At 41.7% G+C, this 22,140-nt stretch overlaps 1 protein-coding gene across 1 annotated transcript in view; it reads right to left on the reverse strand.

Moving 5' to 3' along the window:
- TMTC1 (transmembrane O-mannosyltransferase targeting cadherins 1) overlaps positions 1–12,619 on the reverse strand; it is a 285,489-nt gene extending 272,870 nt beyond the window's left edge. The window contains exon 1 of the mRNA XM_066368881.1: positions 12,131–12,619. Coding sequence (XP_066224978.1) covers positions 12,131–12,435 — 305 coding nt within the window. The 5' untranslated portion in view covers positions 12,436–12,619. The remainder of the gene's footprint in view (positions 1–12,130) is intronic.
- Between the last annotated feature and the right edge of the window lie 9,521 nt (positions 12,620–22,140).

The following is a 22,140-nucleotide window of genomic DNA, read 5'->3' on the forward strand; positions in this document are numbered from 1 at the left end:
AAACAACAACAAGCTGTATCTCAGGAAGACACTTGTACGAGGGACTACACGAGGGTCCTTTCTCAACGGGGACCCCCCCCCCCCGACTCCACCTCAGTAGGACAGCTCTACCTCCAGGAAAATGTCAGAGTTCTGTAAAAGGTATAAGAGGTCGTAACTCTACATTGTGGTGATTTAAGCCTGTGTTTTGGCCCTGAACTGGAAATTTTCCTGGTATATAATAGATCAAGCAACATTTAAAAGTGTTGACCATCTATTTTATTCACCGGGATAACATATTTAATAAGCCACCACAAATGATCCCTGTGGGTCAAAACATTGGGATGACCACTGCCTCCTGCTAGCTTTATAGTAAATGCAGTCACCTCGTCTTTGGCAGCTAAGCTCTGTCACCAGGCCTCTGGCACTCCAGGACACCCCCCCCACACACACACACACACACACATACACTGAAATCAGAAAGCCACCTCAATGGCAGCATCTCCTATATTACACTTTGCCTGAGACAAGAGTTTCTCAAAGTTGCAGGTGCTCCCTCCTCCATGTACTTCTCAGGGTCTCGGTGGAGAGAAATCATCGGTCCTCTAAGGGAATCGAGTGGAGAGGTAGGCGGGAGGTGTCTGCAGGCAGCTGTGATAAATGCATGCTAACATTTCTATCTCAGTGAGTCCTGGGATTCTTTTCTCTACATTATGCCAGGAGACTTTGGTATCTCAACCTCATTAAACATAGGCTCCCACTGAGCCCTGCTGGTTCCCAGAATTCTGAATCACCTGGTATGGTAGCTACAATCACTGATTCCTTAATCCCATCAAGATATTTTTAGTCAGTAGATCTAAAATGGTGCCCAGAGATCTGCCTCAAACAACCCTGTGATTCAAGATAGGTGATTCTCAGAACAGAGACACACAGGTCTCAGAGCTTAAGGGAAGGCTATATATGGTTGCCATGCTTACCAGAAAAATCCAGTTTTCTAAGTTATAACACAACATACATTCTTTCCTGATGAGAACTACAAACCAGGATAAAGAAAAAAATTAATGTACCCTTATCCTCTGTCACTGCTTTTTCAAATGATGGGTTCTCCAACACTTCCCTGGTAAGTTTCCACAACTCAATACTAAAAACACAGTATGTTCTCCTGTCTTCCTTTATCACTGACATTTTTCTTCTTCCCATCTCTTGCTCTCCACCATCAGTCTCTCCAATGCTTGCAAGTGGTTTCCCCAGTCCTCTTAGATCGTTCACCCAATACGTAACAACATGTGATTCTTTCCATCTCTCCTCTAAGGAAATCCCTTTGGCCTTAATCATTTCGGTGGCTCTTCTGCATTCCTTTCAGTACCAGGAACAGATCAGCAAACCTATTACTTCATGTATCTAAAGAACCAAAGGATGTGACTTGCAGGCACCAGTGCAAACAACAGAGCAGAGGAGGGACTGGTACTTTGAGGCAAAAGCAAAATTCATGGTTTTGGTTTGAGCTCAAGATACCACATTTTCACTTGGCCATGAGGAAGCTCTAGGGAGTGAACAGAGGAAAGGGAGCTGGTCAAGAGGAGACCATGCCTCATGCAATGGGCAGTATTCGTCACTGTTATCACATATGTACTCAGAGTAACAATGGCAGCAAAAAAAGCAGAAGAAAGCTGAAGCTAGTAACCATATCTAGAAAACAGCCAGCCCTGAGAAAATCTTCAAAAAGGGAGGCAACAAGTAATGAAAATTAACAGAGCAACACTGGGTAGAATATAGTCAGTTATAAGTCTGAGTTGTCAATTTTTAGCAAATTTTTTTTCTTTCAATGTGAACTTAGGAGCAGAATAGAGACAGAGGCGGGATCAAAGGGTCCAGAAGGAAAGCGGACAGAGAGAAAGGGGATGAGAGGATGGGATGAGAGCAGAAAAGCAAAACCGAGGGAGGGGAGCTGCAGGGAGGAGGGCAAGGGGGATGTGGTGGGGAACATGGGGGAGGGGAGGTATTCGGGGGACACTAGAATCCATGTAAACCCAATAAATTAAAATAAAATAAAATTTTCTTAAAAAAAGGCATGTGTTGGTGGAGTTGCTGGATGCAGTGTAATTCTGACATTGACTACCCAGAATTCATGCAGATTTCACAGCTGAGGACAAAGTCCCTTACAAGACTCCCCGCACTTCAGACTCTAGCTGCAACTTCAATGGTCCTGAGCCACTTGCATGTCTGACAAATTTGGGAGTTTCCACAACTCACTCAGATCAATAATTTGTAAGAACAACTCACAAAATTAAGGAAAGCACTATATTTATGATCAGTGATTTTCAAATGGTGTGCCACACGAATTTTTAAAACGTGTAAAACCTGACTATTTAGTCAGGGCACTGACCTTTCTTACCATAGGTGGTCAAATAAAAATATGACAATAGCCAACACAGTGATAGCCATCTGGTATGAATGAATCAAAATTATACTTTTTTTTCTTTCGTCAGAACAGCATAAAATATATTTTTTGATGAGCTGCATAATTTTAGTAATTTGTTTTTGTGGGCCATGAAAAAAGCTGAAAACGCTGCTTATGGTTATAGTTTTATTGTAAAACAATAGCAACAAATCAAAACCAGTCTAAAGCAAAGGGTCATGGGGTGTGGTATCTCCCGTGTCCTTAGAACGTATCATCCTCTCTGCATACTGATGTAAGATTACCAACCAGAGAAGCTCAACTAAGTCTCAGTCTTGAGTTTTTAACTGAGGTTTCATTAAGTAGGCTGATTGATCCAATCATTGGCCATGTGAGTGAAGTCAGTCTCCAGAACCCCATTCCCTTCCAGGAGGTTAGAAGGTAGGACTGATACTTAGAGCATGTGACTCTAAGTCCCAGCTCTCTAATCAGGTTTCTTTCTGAAACTATCTGGAGGCCCACTATGAGTTACCTCCTTTTCAGCATAAACCCACGTGTGGCCCCAGTGGTCCACCATGAACAACAGAGGCACACCTATGATTCTCGAAATTCCAAGGTTTAGCATCTCCCTCCAAGGAACCTGGGACAAGACCAAATGAAATTTTAATTGTACAAAATAAGGAGAAGTCAGAATCATCATAGTTCTTTTGAGAAAGTATTGTTGGGTATTTACACTGTATTTGATACAACCGGAAATGACAGTTCATGTCTACCTTATTGAGTAGGGGAAAAAAGGTCATTCCTTATAGACAAAAGGACAATGGCATGAAAGATCTTTAGTCCTCTGAGAGCAAGGTGTGAAATAAACCATGTAACTCTGAGGTTTGCCTCAGAACGTATAGCTGCTATGTCCAGCCTGAAACTTGAGAGCAAGCATCCAACCATCACACTTCAGTATGCCAGGCAAGAGGCCTTTGATACAAAAGTACTAAAGACCTCACGCTCTGCAGTCCCAGTCCCAGTCCCAGTAGGTTACAATAAGGAGCCACATTACGCCTTTCAGAACCAAAGCTACCTCTTAACTTCCTCCCAATAAGCAGAACCCACTGGAAAATTGTGTCTGGAAATTCCTTGCTTGCCTCTACTTTTCTCTTTGATAGAGGAAGACAAATAAGGTTAAATAAGCCAAGAAAGAAGGCAAGCAGACTTTCCCCTCTGCATTATAAAGGTGTAGTCCTACCTAAATATTTACCTGAAGAAGTCAAGTGTTCACAAAAATGATAAATTTATCCTTTCAACAGCCATTTATTAAGCCTCTACTTTGCAAGCCAGGGAACTAACTATTCGAGGTGCTAAAGATATACCTCATGGAGCTCACAGGGTGGTAAGAGGAGATAAAAACCAGCAATAAATATATGATGCCAGATAGCAGGTAGCAGTGAGGGTATTTAGGCAAAAAGGGTAAGAGAGTAAGGATGAAAAGAAATGGAGAAACGAATGTCTGCTCTTTGAGAGCAGGTAGCCAGGGAAGGGCTCTGGGATGAAGTGACATTTGAGAAGAAACTGAAGATGGTGAGAGAGTGAGAATGCGCAGACCTGGGAAGAGCATTGGAAGAAGAAACTAGTGCAAGGCCTGGTAGCAGCAGTACGGCCCATAAAAAGCACGGGAATGCTGTTCACCGAATGCCTACAGAGATAGAAGGGGGTTGATCGACCAGAGGTCAGACGGGTGGCCAGAGGTCAGATCAAACAGGAACTTCATAGACCAGAAACCGTTTTTTACCATTTGGAAAAAGAACACTGACATTATTTTGGCATGATCAAGCATTTCTCACCTCTCTTTTTAACCATGTATTCAGTTAGGAAAAATATTAATGTAGTTCCAAAGAAAGATAGAAAAGACATTTGTTGATTGAAAAAAAAAGAAGACTGCTTCAGAAAGTTTTTTCCAAGTCTTCATTTACAAACTTTTCTATAAAAACCTTCATGAATCAAAAATATATTCTTCCCATTTTCCATCCCCCCTGCACTACCAGACTTTTGTCTAAAGCCCATTTTTACCTTTAAAGTATATCCTAACAGACAATAATCAATCTCCTCCTCCTTGGGTTTCTGCAATAACCTTGGTTCATCATAAAATTTTCAGAAGCCATTTTTTAAACTTTTCTCTAGAAAAATCTTTTTTGCCTCCAGTCATTTTCCTTGGCTAGATCCATCACGGGACATCCTAGACAATCTCATCAAGCATCCTGAACAATCTTCACTTGTTTCCTATCACAGACTTCAAAAACAAACTTATCAGTCTTATAGTAGTAACCTATCTCAAAATGAATTCCCACAGCAGTCAAATCAAAAGGAAGGGAACAAAACAATAAGCCACCATTTCTTTCAAGTTTGGAACATAGAAGCTAAAGCTGCTTTTCATGGTTGGTGTATCATTTCTGACTAAAAGATGCAAACTGCTGTAAAAATACTCTCAAGATCCAAGCATTAAAATGCTGCAACTTGATACAGCTGCACATATTAAGATATTCTATTTTTTAACTCTGGCAATTTAAATTACCCACTTTCACTCTTATGGTTTGCATTCCCATTAGAAGCCTTCAATAAAATAAAACTTTATCACAAACTAGTAGAATACTATGAACTAATAGCCTAAACACAGAGTGAGAATGGGTTTAAGGTCCTTTGATTTGCCTTAACTTGGCCATCTTTAAAATGAAAAAACCACTGGCTCAAAACTTGTTGAGCTGCAACTGCTTCCTAATGTGTCATGGCACTGCCACCAATCCAGCAGGAGCTCTTTCTCAAGAAGAAGAGGCTGGGGAGGAAATTAAATCAAAAGGCTAAGTACCTTTTACACCAATCAAGGCCAGTTTTCAAGGTGGGGTTGTAGTCATCATGGGGTTCGATTCTGTGTCACTTCAGTGTCTACAGAGTGACTCAATGTGTTTCTCCTGATTCCATGGTTAAAAGCAGGTCATGGCCAGTGAAGGATTAAAGAAGCAAAATAAAAAAGGCTACTGCTGCAGATTAACTTTTCACAGATGGGTTTATTTCGCTCTACAATGGTCCAAAAATAGTCCTGTGTGCCCTTGGAAATGATCTTGTGAAGAGACTGAATATAAAATGTGACCAGAAGCAGAAATTCTCAATTGACTTCTAGGAGCACAGAAAGATGACCATTTGTATCAGTTAAGGTTTGACCAGAGAAGTGGAACCACCAGGAATAATACAGCAGAAGAGATTTCCTATACAGATTTGACCTTCCATAACTTTGGGAGCTGGTAATACCCTCTGGAAGGTGGCTGCTTCTGTGTCTGTAATCGAAGTGGAAAGCCAGCAGGCATTTGGGAAGGGAGGATGGATGCCCTTGAAGTAAGGGAAAGGAAGGATGAGCTGGGACCCATAAAGATGAACTAGAGCATACCTCTACTCCCCACAACCTCTAAGCCTCCAACTTTAATGATGCAAACAGACTGGCATCCTTCCCTACAGAGCTGCTCCCTTACCTGCACCATGATTCCAAGTAGCTAAAGGAGATCTGGAGAGTCTCGGAGGAGCTGTGGACCCAGCTTTAACTGCACACCAGCAGCAGGTTAGCCAGAGTGTCTAGGACTGCAATAGCACCGAAACCAACACCAACCTTCTGAGTGGGAACATGGCCACTTCACTTTCACTTTCTAAATCTCAAAGAAATTTCTTTTGTGTCCAACTCTAACCCAGAATAATACAGGAAAGTAATTTCCAGGAAACTCAGTTCCGGTTTAGCTAAAACAAAGCTACCACATCCTGATAAACTGCATTCATTTTCCACTGTGCCCTGCCCTTCAGACTGGCAAAAGTAGACACTCGGATAATTCATTTCTTCATTTCAAATTCAATCCACTTCTTACTTGAAAAATTCTGTGCATAGTATCTTTTTACACAAGCAAGCACCTCTATAATAACAAGCATTATGCAACTTTATTTATTGTTTATTCTTAAGGGAATTTCTAGCTCTCCATGGTGTAATACTCATTCACTGAATCAGAAATAATATAGTACTTTTAATTTAAAAAATAGGTTTGAGTTTTGCACTGGGAAGGACACTGTGAAGAGGGTGAGATGACAAGCTACAGAGTGGGAGAAAATGTTTGTCAAGCAGATATCTGCCAAAGGACTTGTACCTACACTATATTAAGAGTACACCATGAATATGTAAATCTTATCACTAGGATGCAAAGATAGCTCAACATACACAAATCAATTAAAGTGATAGGCCACATTAACGAAGAATAAAAAACACATGCTCATCATAAACAGATGCAAAAAGAACACAAAATTTAACGCCCTTTAAGGGTAAAAGACTTTTAACAAACTAGGTTTTGAGAGAATTTACCTCAACATAATAAAGAACATTTTTGAAAAGTTCACAGTTTACATCATACATTATAGTGAAAAACTAAAAGCTTCTCCTCTGAGATCAGGAACAAGGTAAAAACGCCCACTTGTGTCACTTGTATTCATCATAGTACTAGAAGTTCTAATCAGAGCAATGGGCAAGAAAAAGAAATAAAAAGCATCTAAATCAGAAAGAAAGAATTACATTTGTATCTGTTTACAGATGGCATAATCTTACATGTAAAAAACCCTACAGACTCCACCAAAAAACAATTAGAAATAGCACATGAATTAAGTAAAATTGCAGGATACAAATTCAACATTAAAAAATCAGCTGTATTTCAATATATTAATAATAAAGTATCCAAAAACTAAGAAAAAATTTTCATTCCATTTACTAGAGTATCAAAAAGAATAAGATATATTTAAGATTAAACTTAGAGCTGAAAATACTTGTACACTTAAAACCACAAATTACTGCCTGACCAGGCAGTGGCGCAGTGGAGCAGTGGATAGAGCAGGGATCAGGAACCTATGACTCACGAGCCAGATGTGGCTCTTTTGATAGCTGCATCTGGCTCACAGACAAATCTTTAATAAAAAAATATTAATGTTAAAAATATAAAACATTCTCATGTATTACAATCCATTCATTTCCTACTGCTCATGTTCATGGTTGCGGGTGGCTGGAGCCAATCACAGCTGTCCTCCGGGACAACACCAAATTTTTATTGGATAATGCATAACGTACATGGGTCATTATATGGCTCTCACGGAATTACATTTTAAAATATGTGGCATTCATGGTTCTCTCAACCAAAAAGGTTCCCAAACCCTGGGATAGAGCATTGGACTGGGATGCTGAGGACCCAGATTCAAAACCCCGAGGTCACCAGCTTGACTCATCCGGCTTGAGCATGGTGTCATTGGCTTGAGTGTGGGATCATAAACATGACCCCATGGTCACTGGCTTGAGCCCAAAGGCTGGTGGCTTAAAGCCCAAGGTCTCTGGCTTGAGTCCAAGGTTGCTGGCTTGAGCAAGGAGTCACTGGCTCTCCCAGCACCACCCTCCCACTTCCAGTCAAGGCACATATGAAAAAGAAATCAATTAACAACTAAGATGGGGCAATGAAGAACTGATGCTTCTCATCTCTCTCCCTTCCAGCTTGTCTGTCTCTCTCTCGTTAAAAAAAAGAAAGAAAGAGAGAGAGAGAGAGAAAGAAAGAACACAAACTACAGATCAAAGAAATTAAGGAAGACACAAATTGAAAGATGTCACATGTTCATGAAGAGGAAGACTTAATATCATTAAAATGCTTATATGACCCAAAGCCATCTAGACCTATATAGATTCAATGTAATCCCTATCAAAATCCCAATAGCATTTTTTACAGAAAGTTTATTTTAAATCATAAATTTCCTTCTGAACCACAAAAGACCCTGAATATACAAGGAAGAAAGTACTAGAGACATCACACTTTCTGATTTCAAAATATATTCCAAAGATACCATAATTAAAATAGTATGGTACTGGTATAAAAGCAGAAATATAGACAAAAGAGAAAGAACAGAGTCCAGAAAGCAAACTATGAATACAGGGTCAAATGAGTTCAACAAGGGTGCCAAGAATACACAATGGGGAAAGGATAATTTCTTCAAATAAATGGGATTGGGAAAACTGAATGTCCACATGCAAAAAAAATCGAGTCAAAATGTATTAAAAATTTATCTAAGACTTGGAACTGTAAAACTCCTAGAAAGAAAACATAGAGGGAAAACTTCCTGATATTAGGCTTGACAATGGCTTTTTAGATATGCCATCAAAAGCACAAGCAATAAAAGCAAAATGATACAAGTAAGACTACATCAAACTACAAAGCCTCTGCATAGCAAAGTGAACAATCCATAGAATGAAAAGGCAACCTACAAAATAGGAGAAAATATCTGCAAGCCATATATTTGATATGTGATTACTATCTAAAACATATAAGAAACTCTTACAACTCAAAGCAAAAACAAAAACAACCTGATCTAAAAATCAGTGGACATAAATAGACATTTCTTCAAAGAACACATACAAATGGTCAACAGGTATATGAAAAATGCTAAACATCACTAATTATCAAAACCTAATCATGCAGGGCCCTGGCCGGGTAGCTTAGTTGGTTAGAGCATCATTCCAACATGCCAAGGTTGTGGGTTCAGCCTGGTCAGGGCACACAGGGAGCAAATCATGAGTGCATGCATAGATGGAACAACAAATGATGTCTCTCTCTCCCCCTTCTTCCCTCCCCCCCACTCTATCTGAAATCAATAAAAAAAATTTTAACCTAATCACACAAATTAAAACCACAATGAGATATCACCTCACACCTGTTAGGATGGCTTTTATTTAAAAAATAGTTAAGTGTTTGTAAATACGTGGAGAAATTGGAACCCTTGTACACTCTTGCTAGGTAGTAAAATGGTGCAACCACTATCAAAAACAAGATAGAGGTTTCTCAAAAAATTCAAAATACAATTACAATATGATCCAGCAATCCAACTTCTGGGCATTTATCCAAATGAATTGAAATGAGGATGTAGAAGAGATATACGCACTTGCATGTTCACTGCAGCATTATTCACCACAACCAAGGTATGGAAACACTGAAGTGTCCAATGTCAAATGAATGGATAAAGATAAGTGGTATATGCATATAATAGATTATTCAGCCTTTATAAAGCAGAAGGAAATACTGCCTTATGTGACAGCATAGATGAACCTGGAGGACATTATGCTAAGTAAAATCGGCCATTCACACAAGTCTACTTATGAGGACTTATAATAGTTCAACTTTTAGAAATAGATCAGAAAATGGTAGCTGCCAAAAACAGGGTTGGGAGAGAGAGCAGTTGCTATTCAAGAGGTATATTGTTTTAATTATTCAAGAGAAATAAGTGTGGGAGATCTACTTTACAACATTGTGCTATAGTTAACAATGCTGTGTTGTGCACTTAAAAATCTAAGGTGGTAGATCTCATATTGTGTTCTTACCACAATAAAAATACATACATACATACATACATAACATTTTAAAAGTGGTTTTACATTCTCAAAGATTTATTCAAACAGGCCTATCTTAAGATACAGTTAAAAAATCTGCACATATTTAAAAAGCCACTTGCTGTTTTCACCAACTACCTAAAAATGAAGACAATCTATGTAAAGCGCCTAGAATAGTTCATGAGTACGGTTTTCTGTCCTTCCTTGCAACGATCTTTAGAGTTGCGTGGGTCCAGCGTGGCTTATGGCATCCCTCTGCATGCCCAGCTTTACGCTATTACATCAGGTGACTGTGTAAAGGAAACTTTCAGGTCTTAACTTACATCAATGCCTGTGAGTACAGAAGGATTATTAGCTCACTCTGCTTCTGAAGAAGCACCCAGCACTTTCTAATTAGTGCCCTGTTGCACCTCAGAATTTTGCCACCTCATCTACGGCAAAATAAAATAATTTTTAAAAGTATACGTTGCTTAACCAGTAAGAGACACTATACAAAGAGCAACGCATCTTAGACACCAAGCTGCTTTTTATAACCAGAGATTGTAGGAGTTGCCCTGCCCCCTAATTCTCCTCCTCCTTCTCCCCTCTTTTGCCCTATCACTGATAACTTTTCTCTTCATCAGTGGCTTTGCCTCATTGTCTGCCTTTCTGCACTCTTCTCATCTTCTGAAGAAATTTAAAAAAGAAAAAAAACATTTTAGAAAGTCAAGAAGTGAAAGCACTCTTCCTCACCTTCCACCAACTGGGCAGGTATTTGACACTGACCTTAAACATTAAATGCTCAGGCCAGGGACCTAGATGGTCTCCATGGCTATTCTAAGTCCAGCACACCCCATGCTGTGAGCTTCTGCATCTCAAATGAACCAACAGCCCTCACTGTAATAGATGAAAAAAGTAGGTCAGTCCAAGACTTAAACATTTATATGTGTGCCATCTAAGGACATTTTCAAGAAACATTTGGAAAATTGAAAATACTGAGCGACTCAGTAGCTAGAGGCCAGGGCAAGGTCTCTTGACAAGTGCTTCTGATGACTTAGAAAAGGAAACCATAGCAATTGGCAACAATTCACAGGCTTTGGACTTGCAGCTGAAAACCAAAACCACTTTCCAAGAGGACAAATGTTTATAAAATATTCTCTTCGGAATCAAATGTGCAATTTCCTCACCCTCCTTAAAACATTAAACTTTCAATGGAAAGAATTAAGTCAAAAGCCCGTGAATTGTTGCCAATTGGTATGGTTTCCTTTTCTAAGTCATCACAGCCACCTGTCAGGAGACCTTGGCCTCCAGGCCAGGGCAGGCTTTTCAAACTGCCTACCCTGTCTCAAATAATCATTACCATAAAGACGGGTTCATATTACACCCGATGAAAACGGCTTCAAACGCTGATGATACTGCACCAACATTATTTCAACAGTTTTATCTGGCACACTATAAGCTTAAATGCAAATTATAAGGGATCGAATCAAGCTCATGATTTATGAGATAGCACTTAAATCAGCCCTTCTCCCTTTCCATCTGAAGCTAGCCCTCTTTTAAATTCAAGAAAATTCTCCACCCTACAAAAACCTGGCGTTCTCGGTTCCCTTTTACACTTTATTCACACCATGAAACGCTGAATCATGACTCCGAGATTGTAAAAGAAAAACTATTTCCACCGGGGACGCCAGGATCCCCAGAGGATCCCACGCTTCTGAGTTCCTTTGCTTGGCACCTTTTAAAGTCTAAATCGGGGCCCTTTCCGCAGACTGGAAAGGTTCCGGGAGCGGCCAAGACTGCAGGTGGGGAAAGATGCTCTGCTCACGCTCCTGCTCCTGCTCCTGCTCCTGCCCAAACTCACGCAGCCCCGGCAGCTCCCGCCTCGCCTCCGCGGAACGCGACCCCATCTGCAAAGCTGTACAGTAGCCTCCGAGCAATTTTCAACTTGGAAGCGTCAGCGCCACAGCCACCGCTCGGAGCTCCTCGGGCCGGCCGTGGTCTCGCCGGACCGCGTTCGGGCAGGGGTCGGGGGGCTGCGGAGACCGCCTCTCCAGCCCCACTCCCGGCCGAGGTCCGGCAGACGAGCCCGCCGAGAGCGCAGACTCTTGAGAAACTCGATCCCAACTCCCCAGCCCGCGCCTCCGGAACCGCCCGGGAGCCCAGAGAAGCGGGGCCGAGGTCCACGGAGCGGAGTGGCGCGGACAGCCTGAGCAGCAGGGAGGCACGGAGGGGAAAGGGCAGCAAGAGAAAAAAACGCCCCCCGAGCGCGTCCCGCAACTTCTCCCAGCCCGGGTTGGGGAAGCGAGGGAACCCGGCGGCGCTGCGAGTGCGCGGCGAGGACTCACTTGAAGGTGAGGACGCAGAGCGGCCGGTAGGACTTGTGGCTGGTGTTCTCGGCCATGCCCTTGCCCCAGAAGTCGTTGGTGAAGATGCCCCAGCGGAGCGGGGTGCCGGGCCGCAAGTCGGGGTTGTTCACGATCGCCCACACGTCGTCGTGCACGAACTCGCCCTGCAGGGAGCGGCCGTAGCACAGGCAGCTCGCCCCGGCCAGCAGCGCCGCGGCACCGGCCGGCGCGAGTCCGCAGTCCCGCCGCCGGGAGGGCGCGCGGTCCCCGCCGCCGCCGCCTCGGGCAGAGCTTGTCACCACCATCGCGCCGCCAGCGCTGCCCTGGCCTCTCCCGGGCGTCTGGCATCCTCCCCCGCCGGGGCTCCGGCGGCGCGCGGCAGCTGCCCGGAGCTGGGCTCGGGCATGGTGCGGCGGCCCCTGGTCCCGCCGCTGGCGCCCCGCGCTGCGCCGCCGCCTGAGCCTCGGAGTTGGCCCAGCTGCAAATAAACAGCAGTCCCCCCGCCTCCCCGGGCCATCGCCACCTCCTCCGCCCCACTGCGCATGCCCCGCTCGCTCCAGCCTCCGCCAGCGCCCCCCCATCCCGGGACCCGAGCCGCCCCGCCACACACACCCCGGCGCCCGCCGCCCGCGCCGGGCTCGCAGCCGCAGCCTGTCCCCCGCCGCGAGAGTTCGCGCGCACGTGGAGCGGGGGTCGTGGCGCCCAGCTGCCTGCGTTCCCTCCCGCCCTGCCCAGCTACGGTCACCCGTGTTTCTTCCACTCCCCTAACGGGGTTGGGGAGCACCTCATCTGACCGGCACCTCCGGGCCCCGGGCCAGGACGGGCTTCGCTGGGGCGCGGCCTGAACCCCCCACCCTCCCTCAGAGAGAAAAGTGGCCGCTGCCTCCCGGGAAGTTCCCGGCTTTTCAGCACCCCGGACAACAGCTGCAGCGGCGCCGGGGGACACGCTCTGCCGCCCCGCACCCGCGCTCGGGTCTTGTCGCCCACTTCGCATCCCCTTTCCCGGGCCCTTCTGCCCCCTACCCAGCGCGTCGTCCCGCGGTTGCAGCCTCGGGGGGCGGAGACCGCGGGGAAATAGAGCTGCCCAAGCCCCTTTCCGAAAACCTGACCGGGGACTTCCAGCCAGCCCTGCCCCGTTTGTCCAGAGGTGTCACTGGCTGTTTTCCTTTACCCTCCATTGGTCTGCTCGCCCGTATAAGAAGTCCCTGGTTCTATTTTTTTTTTTTTTTAACTGAAACTTGAGATAATACGGGAGATGCCGAGCAAATTACTTTTTCTTCCCATCTAAGCTTATCACTTGAGTCTGATTATTACACCCTGGGCTTTGGGCGTGCTTGTACTGTCCCTGCTAAATCAATAGATTTAATGAAGATGATGACGAGAAGAGAAGAGGAGAGGAGAAGAGAAGAGAAGAGAAGAGAAGAGAAGAGAAGAGAAGAGATGAGAAGAGAAGAGAAGAGAAGAGAAGAGAAGAGAAGAGAAGAGAAGAGAAGAGAAGAGAAGAGAAGAGGAGAGAAGAGACTTCATTAAGGCCTCGCATCGGCTGCTAAATTTTCTGTTTTTCTGAAAGGCCTTCCTTTAAAAAAAATAATACTACTTATAATATTTAAAAATAAGTTAGGTGATGATTACTAGAAGTTCACCAGGCTTGGACAAATCTGTTAACTCTTTGAGGTCCCTTGTAAATTTTCACTGCTGTGTGTTACTGAAGTTACCTGGAATTTTTACATATACAGACAGAAAAACTTAAAATATAAAATTCACCATTTTATTCCCATCCTTTCAAAATCCTTAAAACTTTTGTCGATCTAAAAAATATAAATATATATATTAAAATAAAAGTCAAGCATTGTTCTTATATTGAGCATTTGTATGACTTGTACTACACTAATTATTTTTAATTTAAAGATATATCTGAACAGATGAAAACTCAATGAATTAAAACAAATATATTCTAAGGCAGGATGCATTTCACCCATTGCACTTTGGGTTTTTTTGGTGGAGGGGAGATTGATGACTTAAAAATTAGCAACTGAGAGCCCTTGGCTCAGTGGTAGAGCGTCAGCCTGGAGTGAGGAAGTACAGGGTTCAATTCCAGTCAAGGCACACAGAAAAAGCGACCATCTGCTTCTCTGCCCCACCCTTCTCTTTCTCTCTGCCTCTGTCTCCCCCTCCCTCTCTTCTCCCCTCCTGCAGCCGTGGCTGGAATGGTTTGAGCAATTTGGCCCTGGCGGGTGTTGAGGATGGCTCCATGGCTTCAGCTCAGGAGCTGAAATAGCTCAGTTGCTGACCAAGGAGCAGCCCCAGAGCATTGCCCTGCAGTGAGCTTGCCGGGTGGATCCCAGTTGGGGTGCATGCAGGAGTCTGTCTCTCGGCCTCCCTGCCTCCCTGCCTCCCTGATTCTCAATAGAAATAAATAAATTAAACAAACAAATAAATAGAGTGACTGAGAAATGTTTTCATCTTTCCATCAAAACCTTTTGATCCTTGGTAATTTTAATATCCAGACTCCACATGTACCTGAACACACTACAAAATACACTACAGCCCTTCATTTTGGTCTACACATTAATTTTAAAAATATATTGAAGGATACCATATACTACCATGTGCTAAGTACTGGGCTGGATGACCAAAGCTGCTCAGATTGTATGTGTGTGTGTTGTGTGTGTATGTGTGTGTGTGTGTGTGTGTGTGTGTGTGTGTGTGTGTGTGGTTAATACCATAAAAGTCTAACTTTCCAAGTTAACATCTGAGTAGGATAGTGAATTTGTCCTTGCTGAAACGATAGCAGTTGCAATAGGCCAATGTATCAATCCTTACCTATAATTAAATTCTTAAGGACTTTCTAGAGACAATGTCTTACTCGTAAAGAGTAACTCTAATAATAGAATTTATTACTATTATTATTCACTTTAGAGAGAAAGAACGGGTGGGAGGAGGAGCAAGAAGCCTCAACTTCCATATGTGCCTTGACCAGGCATGACCAGAGTTTCGAACCCATAACCTCAGTGTTCCAGGTCGATGCTTTATCCACTACGCCACCACTGGTCAGGCAATAATAGACTTGTATAGATGGCAGAACTTTTCTTCCCGAAATCACCCTTATCTCACCCTTGTAGAAGGCATAGCCCTGCCCACCCTCTTCTTATGTGAGTTATTTTCTTTTTTAGATGAAAATACTATCAGAGTTCTCTATGACAATGGAAACAAAATAAAGACAGCTGGAACTCTGAAAAGAAAATAGAAAGGAGAAGAGATAAGGGGAACTTCTATGTGGGATTCCAGATTTCTGAGCACAGAGAGTTCATTAAGCTTTGCTTAAGTTCAGTGGCATCTCAATTCTAGTTAGTTCAGATGATTAATTTTGGATTAATTTATCTGAAAATAGTGAGATACCTCAAGCCCTTTTAAGGACAAACCAATAAGCAAATTCTTTTTGAAATTCAGCTCGTCCTTTACAGCTTCATCATTTCTGATTCAGTACTGCTCTGAGCTATAGGAAAATGCTGTGCAAGTGTTAGTCAGGTTTACATCGCTCTGTCAACCCATCATCCCTTCTGCTTCTCTCTTAAGGTGTAAAGCACTCATCCTGACTAATCAAGGAGCCCAGAAGGAATTTAGACTTAATTCTTGTTACTTAGTTTCTGATTATTTTTAAAAGATTAGAATTAGAGCAATGCTACTTTCTTAAGAACCTTTTGTCCACTCAGAGCAATTTAAAACATAAATTATTACAGAAGTGCCTCTCTGAGGCTCATACAGATAAGTCACTAATGCAAATTAAAATGGACCAGATTCCTGAAAGAAATGAGGACACACTAAAAATAAATCAAGGGCAAGTAAGTATTTTAATAAAACAAATTTCAAATCACTGCACTATGATTTTTCAGCCTTATACACCTGTTCAGATACACCCTATATAAAAGAACAAATACAATGTTACAAAGGTAGAAAATCAGGAAAATACTGGTATCATAATTTACATTAAGAATAATTTTTGCCAGACCGGTGGTAGCACAGTGGATAGAGCATCAACCTGAGACGGTGAGGATCCAGGTTCGAAATCCCAAGGTTGCCAGCTTGAGCGTGGGCTCATTCAGTTTGAGTGCAGGCTCACCAGCTTGAGTGCAGGCTCACCGGGTTGAGTGTGGAGTTATAGACATGACCCCATGGTCGCTGGCTTGAGCAAGGGGTCACTGGCTCAGCTGGAGCCACCCGGTCAAGGCACATATGAGAAAGCAATCAATAAACAACTAAAGTGCCACAATGAAGAGTTGATGCTTCTCAACTCTCTCCATTCTTCTCTGTATGTTTGTCTGTCTCTTGCTAAATAATAATACCTTATTGTTGTTATTTAACTATTACCTGTTGTTGAACAAAATCAGAAAACTAGAAAGAAGAACAATTAAAATACACTTACCCCGCCCTGTACCACCTGGGACCTATTGTAGGACAAGGAGCCTGCACTCCAAGAAACTGGCCCAGCACCTGGTAGGGCAAGTGTAGGACAGTCTGAAGTGCCATGTAGTCTGAAGGATGACTGTGCCTAGACCTTGACCCAGACTGGTGGCAGCAGCCACAGGAGAGAAGAGGGGCCCTTCACAGAGGTAAAGTGGCTTCAGCTTCTATCCCCAGAGCCCATCCCCATGGCTTCTGCACAGAATTAAATAAAAGACTGTCAAAAACTGGTTGTGATCTTGCAATTTTTGGCGGGAAAGCGTTAACCTTAGTCAGCAAATTATTATAAGACAAAAGCATACACATGTACATTGCAATAAGAACTTACTAGAATCTGTGGCTTGGAAAACTGTGGCAACTTTGCAAAGCAAATGTCCGTAGTCTTAGAAACAGAAATTAAATTGTAAGATTATTGTATACAACAGAAAAACAGTATTTTCATATAAATGAAATTTTAATTACATACATTTTTATTTTATGTTTTAATTATATACAAATCAAAAAGCCACTTCTAATGTTTGTACAGCCTCCACAACTTATAGAAAATGTCAGAGGGAACACTAAAATGCCATTGTATAAATTTACAATTAAAATTAAATTCAGACTTACACCAAACTCACTTGTGCAAGTTAAATTTTTTAGAAAAATTATTCCATCAAAATCCTCAGCTCTAGAGTACTATAATGTAGTACTATGATGTATATTTTGAAAGAAATCTATCAGAATCCCAGTGTTTTCATAACTTACTCTTTCTTAACCGCTCTAGTATCAGATCAGTAGAAAGATGCTTCTCACAATGAAAGAGCATCAAAAAAAGTCCTGATTCATAGAGAGCATATGAGAGGAACAGACAGAGACAGACAGACAGGAAAGGAGAGAGATGAGAAACATCAACTCATAGTTGTGGCACCTTAATTGTTCATTGATTGCATTCTCATATGTGCCTTGACCAGCATATATGAGCAGAGCTAGTGAACCCTTGCTCAAGCTAGTGACCCTGGGCTCAAGCCAGTGACCTTGGGCTCAAGCCAGTGAGTGACCTTGGGCTTTAAGCCAGCAATTACTGGGGTCATGTCTAAGATCCCAGGCTCAAGCAGTGACCCCACACTCAAGCCAGATGAGTCTATAATCAAGCGGTGACTTTGGGGTTTCAAATCTGGGTTCTCAGCATCCCAGGCTGATGCTCTATCCACTGTACCACCATCTGGTCAGGCCACAGTATTTTTATCATATAGATATGGTATCAGTAAATTAGCTTAAGAGCATATTAATAGTAAAATATAGTAAATCATTTAGAAAATGATGAGTTTTGAGCATTTTTTATTTTTAATCTAATTTACATAATTATAAGTTTATCATATATACTAATTTTTAATTAGATTGTATTTAACAACCCACTTACAAAATTCATAAAAAATTAACAATCAGTGTTTGTGAACTATAGCACACTATCAGATGAAACAAGATTGGCCATGATTGGTATTATAATTTTGAACTTGAGTGATAACTTCGGGCAGGAGAGGGGGTTATATTTGTGTAGTGAAGAATTAATGAGAGAGGTCTGGCCATTGCCCTTGGCTACTAGGAGATGCTACCTAACCTCCTGGAATGTCCTGCCTGACAGAAGTGTCTTTGTTTGCTGGGGCCTTTGGCCACTAGACAGTCTAACAATGTAGTTTATGATGGGATCTCTTGGCCACACAGTACCAGTCCTGACCACTGGGGGAACTGGAGTCGGAAGGTACAAACTAGCCTGACCTATGAGAAGGACTAATGACTAAAAGTCAGCCATGCAGGCAGTGTGTGATAAAACCTCTGGACACCAAAGGCTCGTGTGAGTTTCTCTGGTTGGCAATACTCTGTGCATTTTGTCACACATTAATGCCAGGAAAGTGACATGTCCTGACTTCATGCAGAGGAGACAACGGAGCTCTGTGTTTGGTACTCCTGAATGCTACTTCGGGCTTTTTTCCTTGGCTGTTTTTCATCTGTATTCTTTCCCTGTAACAACCATACCTATAATAACGGTTTTCAGTGAATTCTGTTAATCCTTCTAGCAAATTATCTAAACTGAGGGAGATTGTAGGAACCCCCTACATTTGCAATTGGTGTCAGAAGTGAGGGCAATGTTGTGCAGATTGTGTTCAAACTCTCTGTAATATTTTTCTATTTTAAAAACAAAACAAAACTGGATAGCAACCCCTCCAAGAAGAGTGGAAGACACCACGGACACCCCAAAGTTGTGATGTTAAATACTTTTTATTTTTCTCATTTAAAATCTTTGGGAAAGACTATACAAGTACAACAAAACAAGAAAGAAAAGGAAAGAAGCAAAGCGACGATAACATGGGAACTGCTGGAAAGTTACCCTGAGGAACTCAGCGTGTGATTGTCAGTTTATAGATGACGAGGCTCTAAACTAATGACTGTTGTAGAAAGAGAACAAATAATGAGTAAAAATGAAAGGTCTGATTGGTCTATATAAAATATTTATTACAGTCATCAATATTAAGTGTTTGATGTTCTATGTCATACAGTAACATTTTGGTTTAATGTGTTTAACCTGTCACGTTTATTTTTGTTTAATGGGCTTATAAAAATGATTTTGTTAAGGAATTCATCAGTCTTACAGATAGTTCTGAGATCCATTTCCCTCTTCTTTTTAGAAGGGCCAGCTGCACAATTTTGGAGACCCAATGTAAAATAAAAATTATAAAATGAAGGGGCCCCTTGTTAAAAAAATTATTAAGAACTTCAAAAACAGTGACAGCAGAGAATTGAACTAGGAGTGGAGTCTTTCCAAGGGCTGGGTGCTTCCCAGAACAGGTCTCTATGTGACCACATGGGTTGTCCATCCTGAGACAAGACCTCCTTCTAAGAGATCATCCTCCCCGCTATTCATACAACTCCTCCTTGCCAGCTTGAGTACTCTTTGCAAACAATGGTTTGAGGAAAGCCAAAATTAGTGGCCTCAGGGCTCAAGAGACCTAATAAAATACCTACCCTAAGCCAATGACATCACTTGCATCCTATGTTGTAAAGTTGGAGAACCTACCATGCCAGATTTTCTTTGCCAAGGAAAGATTATATCTGGAGATAATTTCTCTTAGGAAATAACAGTCTCCCACCTTTTCTCACTATGTTGCTAAGTCTTATTACTTGGCCTGTTTTCCCATATGTGAAGGATACAAGCGAAGCCTTTCAGGGCCTGCTGTAGCTTACTAAAAAACTAAAAAATGTCTTTATAAAAACTGTCTTTATATTTGGCCATGTTTCTGTGAATGGGACAGCAGGGTTTTTTTGTTGTGGTGGCAGTGGTAGCAGTGTTTATAAATAATTTTAAGTCTTTTTTGCATGTCTTGGGTAAGTGCTGAATACTGTGGCCTTTCCAGGGAGACAGAAGACAAAGTCGGAGCAGACGCTTGCTTCAGTGTGTTTCACAGACTCGCATGCTGTCTCTTTCATTATCTATTGTCCAGTGATTTCATTCTTTCCCTCTTAGATAGTGTGAGGATTAGGACAGTGTTTTATCTATCTTTTTAAGAGAATAAACATTAAATATACCTTCTAAGAAGGAGTGTCCTGTAATGCTATCATTGCTGGCCAATTTGTATTTATGGACATGTTCAAATGTGATGTTCTTCATGTTAAGGACACTACTCTTTTTTGGATTCTTGCTGTATTGGCCAGGGGTTTGCCTAAAGGCTTTTAATCACTGTAAAAAAAAATAGAAGACTGGATAAAGAAGATGGGGCACATATACACCATGGTATACTATTCAGCTAGAAGAAATGATGACATCGGATCACTTACAGCAGAATGGTGGAATCTTGATAACATTATGTGGAGTGAAATAAGTGAATCAGAAAAAAACAAGAACTGCAGGATTCCATACATTGGTGGGACATAAAAACGAGACTAAAAGACATGGACAGGAGTGTGGTGGTTACAGGGGGTGAGAGGGGGAGGGGTAAAAAGAAAACTGGATAGAGGGTGACGGAGGACGATCTCTGTTTGGGTGATGGGTATGCAACAGAACTAAATGACAAGATAACCTGGAAATGTTTTCTTTGAATATATGTACCCTGATTTATCGATGTCACCCCATTAAAATAAAAATTTATTTATAAAAAACAAAACAAAACAACAAAAAAAAACACAACCTTTCCGACTCTACCCCCTAGCTGAAAATGCTCTCACAACCCATGTGGCCTATAAGGTAAAATGGAGTCCAAACTCTTTAGCACAGCATAGAAACTCCCTGCTTAATTCTCCTGTCTCCCCCAGTTTTCACTATTTCCCATCTCATACCCCATCAATACCAAACTGCTTCGAGTTAGTTTTCTGGACCTCCTTTATTTATGCCTCTGTGACCTTAACACTGCGAGTTATGCCTGGAGCTCCCAACCCCCTGCACATACAGAGAGATATGTACAAGTTCATATTTACCTTTCAAAACTCAGTTTAGGCCTTCCTCCTACGAGAACTTTCTCCTAGTCTGCTACTCTCTGGTCCCTTCTCAACAGAATTAATTACTCCCTTCTCTAGATTTCTCTTTCCCTTATTAGAACTTATGGTTACTTATTTATTTTATGTCTACTTTCACTAAAAAAAAAAAAAAGAAAGAAAAATAAAAAGAATAAAAAAAATGTGATGTTCTTTTTTTCCTTCATACTTGGCCCAAAATTCAGATAACTACTATGGAGAGGTGTTATCAGAAGTGGCAGTGATAGCAAACCCATAAAGCATCACAAAAACCTTCTTCTCTATGCCTGTATAAAACTTGACTAATCAGCTGTGAAAATCTTGCACAATAACTCAAGGTGCAATCTTAGAACCCTTCTCAACACAGCCCTTCTGGCTGCCACTCTCAGCTGACAGACTGGCCTTAGCGATGAAATCTTGAAATCTCTTGTCTATCCCTGAGCCAGTGAAATATTGTTGCCAGGAGGCATGGGTGCTAAGCCAGTAATGTTTTCCATGAAAATAAATGTTTAGCATTACAAAAATCCCCCCACTCTCCTCTCTGTCTGTCTCTCTTTATATATAAATAAAATAGCTTTAGATGTTGTCACCTCTATTTGAATAAATGTATTTCTGATAAATTTTTAAGCAGGTCTAAAAAGATTACACCTCTTCTAACTGGCTTATTTTAGAAGATTGCCATAAGAATTTTCACTATTCTGCTAATATATTATCAGAAAAGTGAAAATTACCACACCAGGATTATTACCATATTAGAATAGTTATATAAATAAGATGCCCAAGAAATGTAAAAAGTCCATTTAGACTGTATGAGAACCAGTTATAAAGGAAGTCAACAATTTAGGCACAAATAAGTATCCTGATGACGAATCCAGTTTTAGCTATAATTCATCATAACTAAATCTAATCCTGAGTTTTTAATCCCCTCCAAAATTAAAAATTACTTGTTGATGAATAAAAGAAGATTCTATGTAATCTGTGCTTCTTAGAAGTAGCAGAATTTTTGACACTCCCACTATTTATTAGTTTCTCAACTAATTGCTCTGTTTTGCTTTGAATGGTTT

This window comes from Saccopteryx leptura, chromosome 2, assembly GCF_036850995.1.
Source record: "Saccopteryx leptura isolate mSacLep1 chromosome 2, mSacLep1_pri_phased_curated, whole genome shotgun sequence".
NCBI lineage: Eukaryota > Metazoa > Chordata > Mammalia > Chiroptera > Emballonuridae > Saccopteryx > Saccopteryx leptura.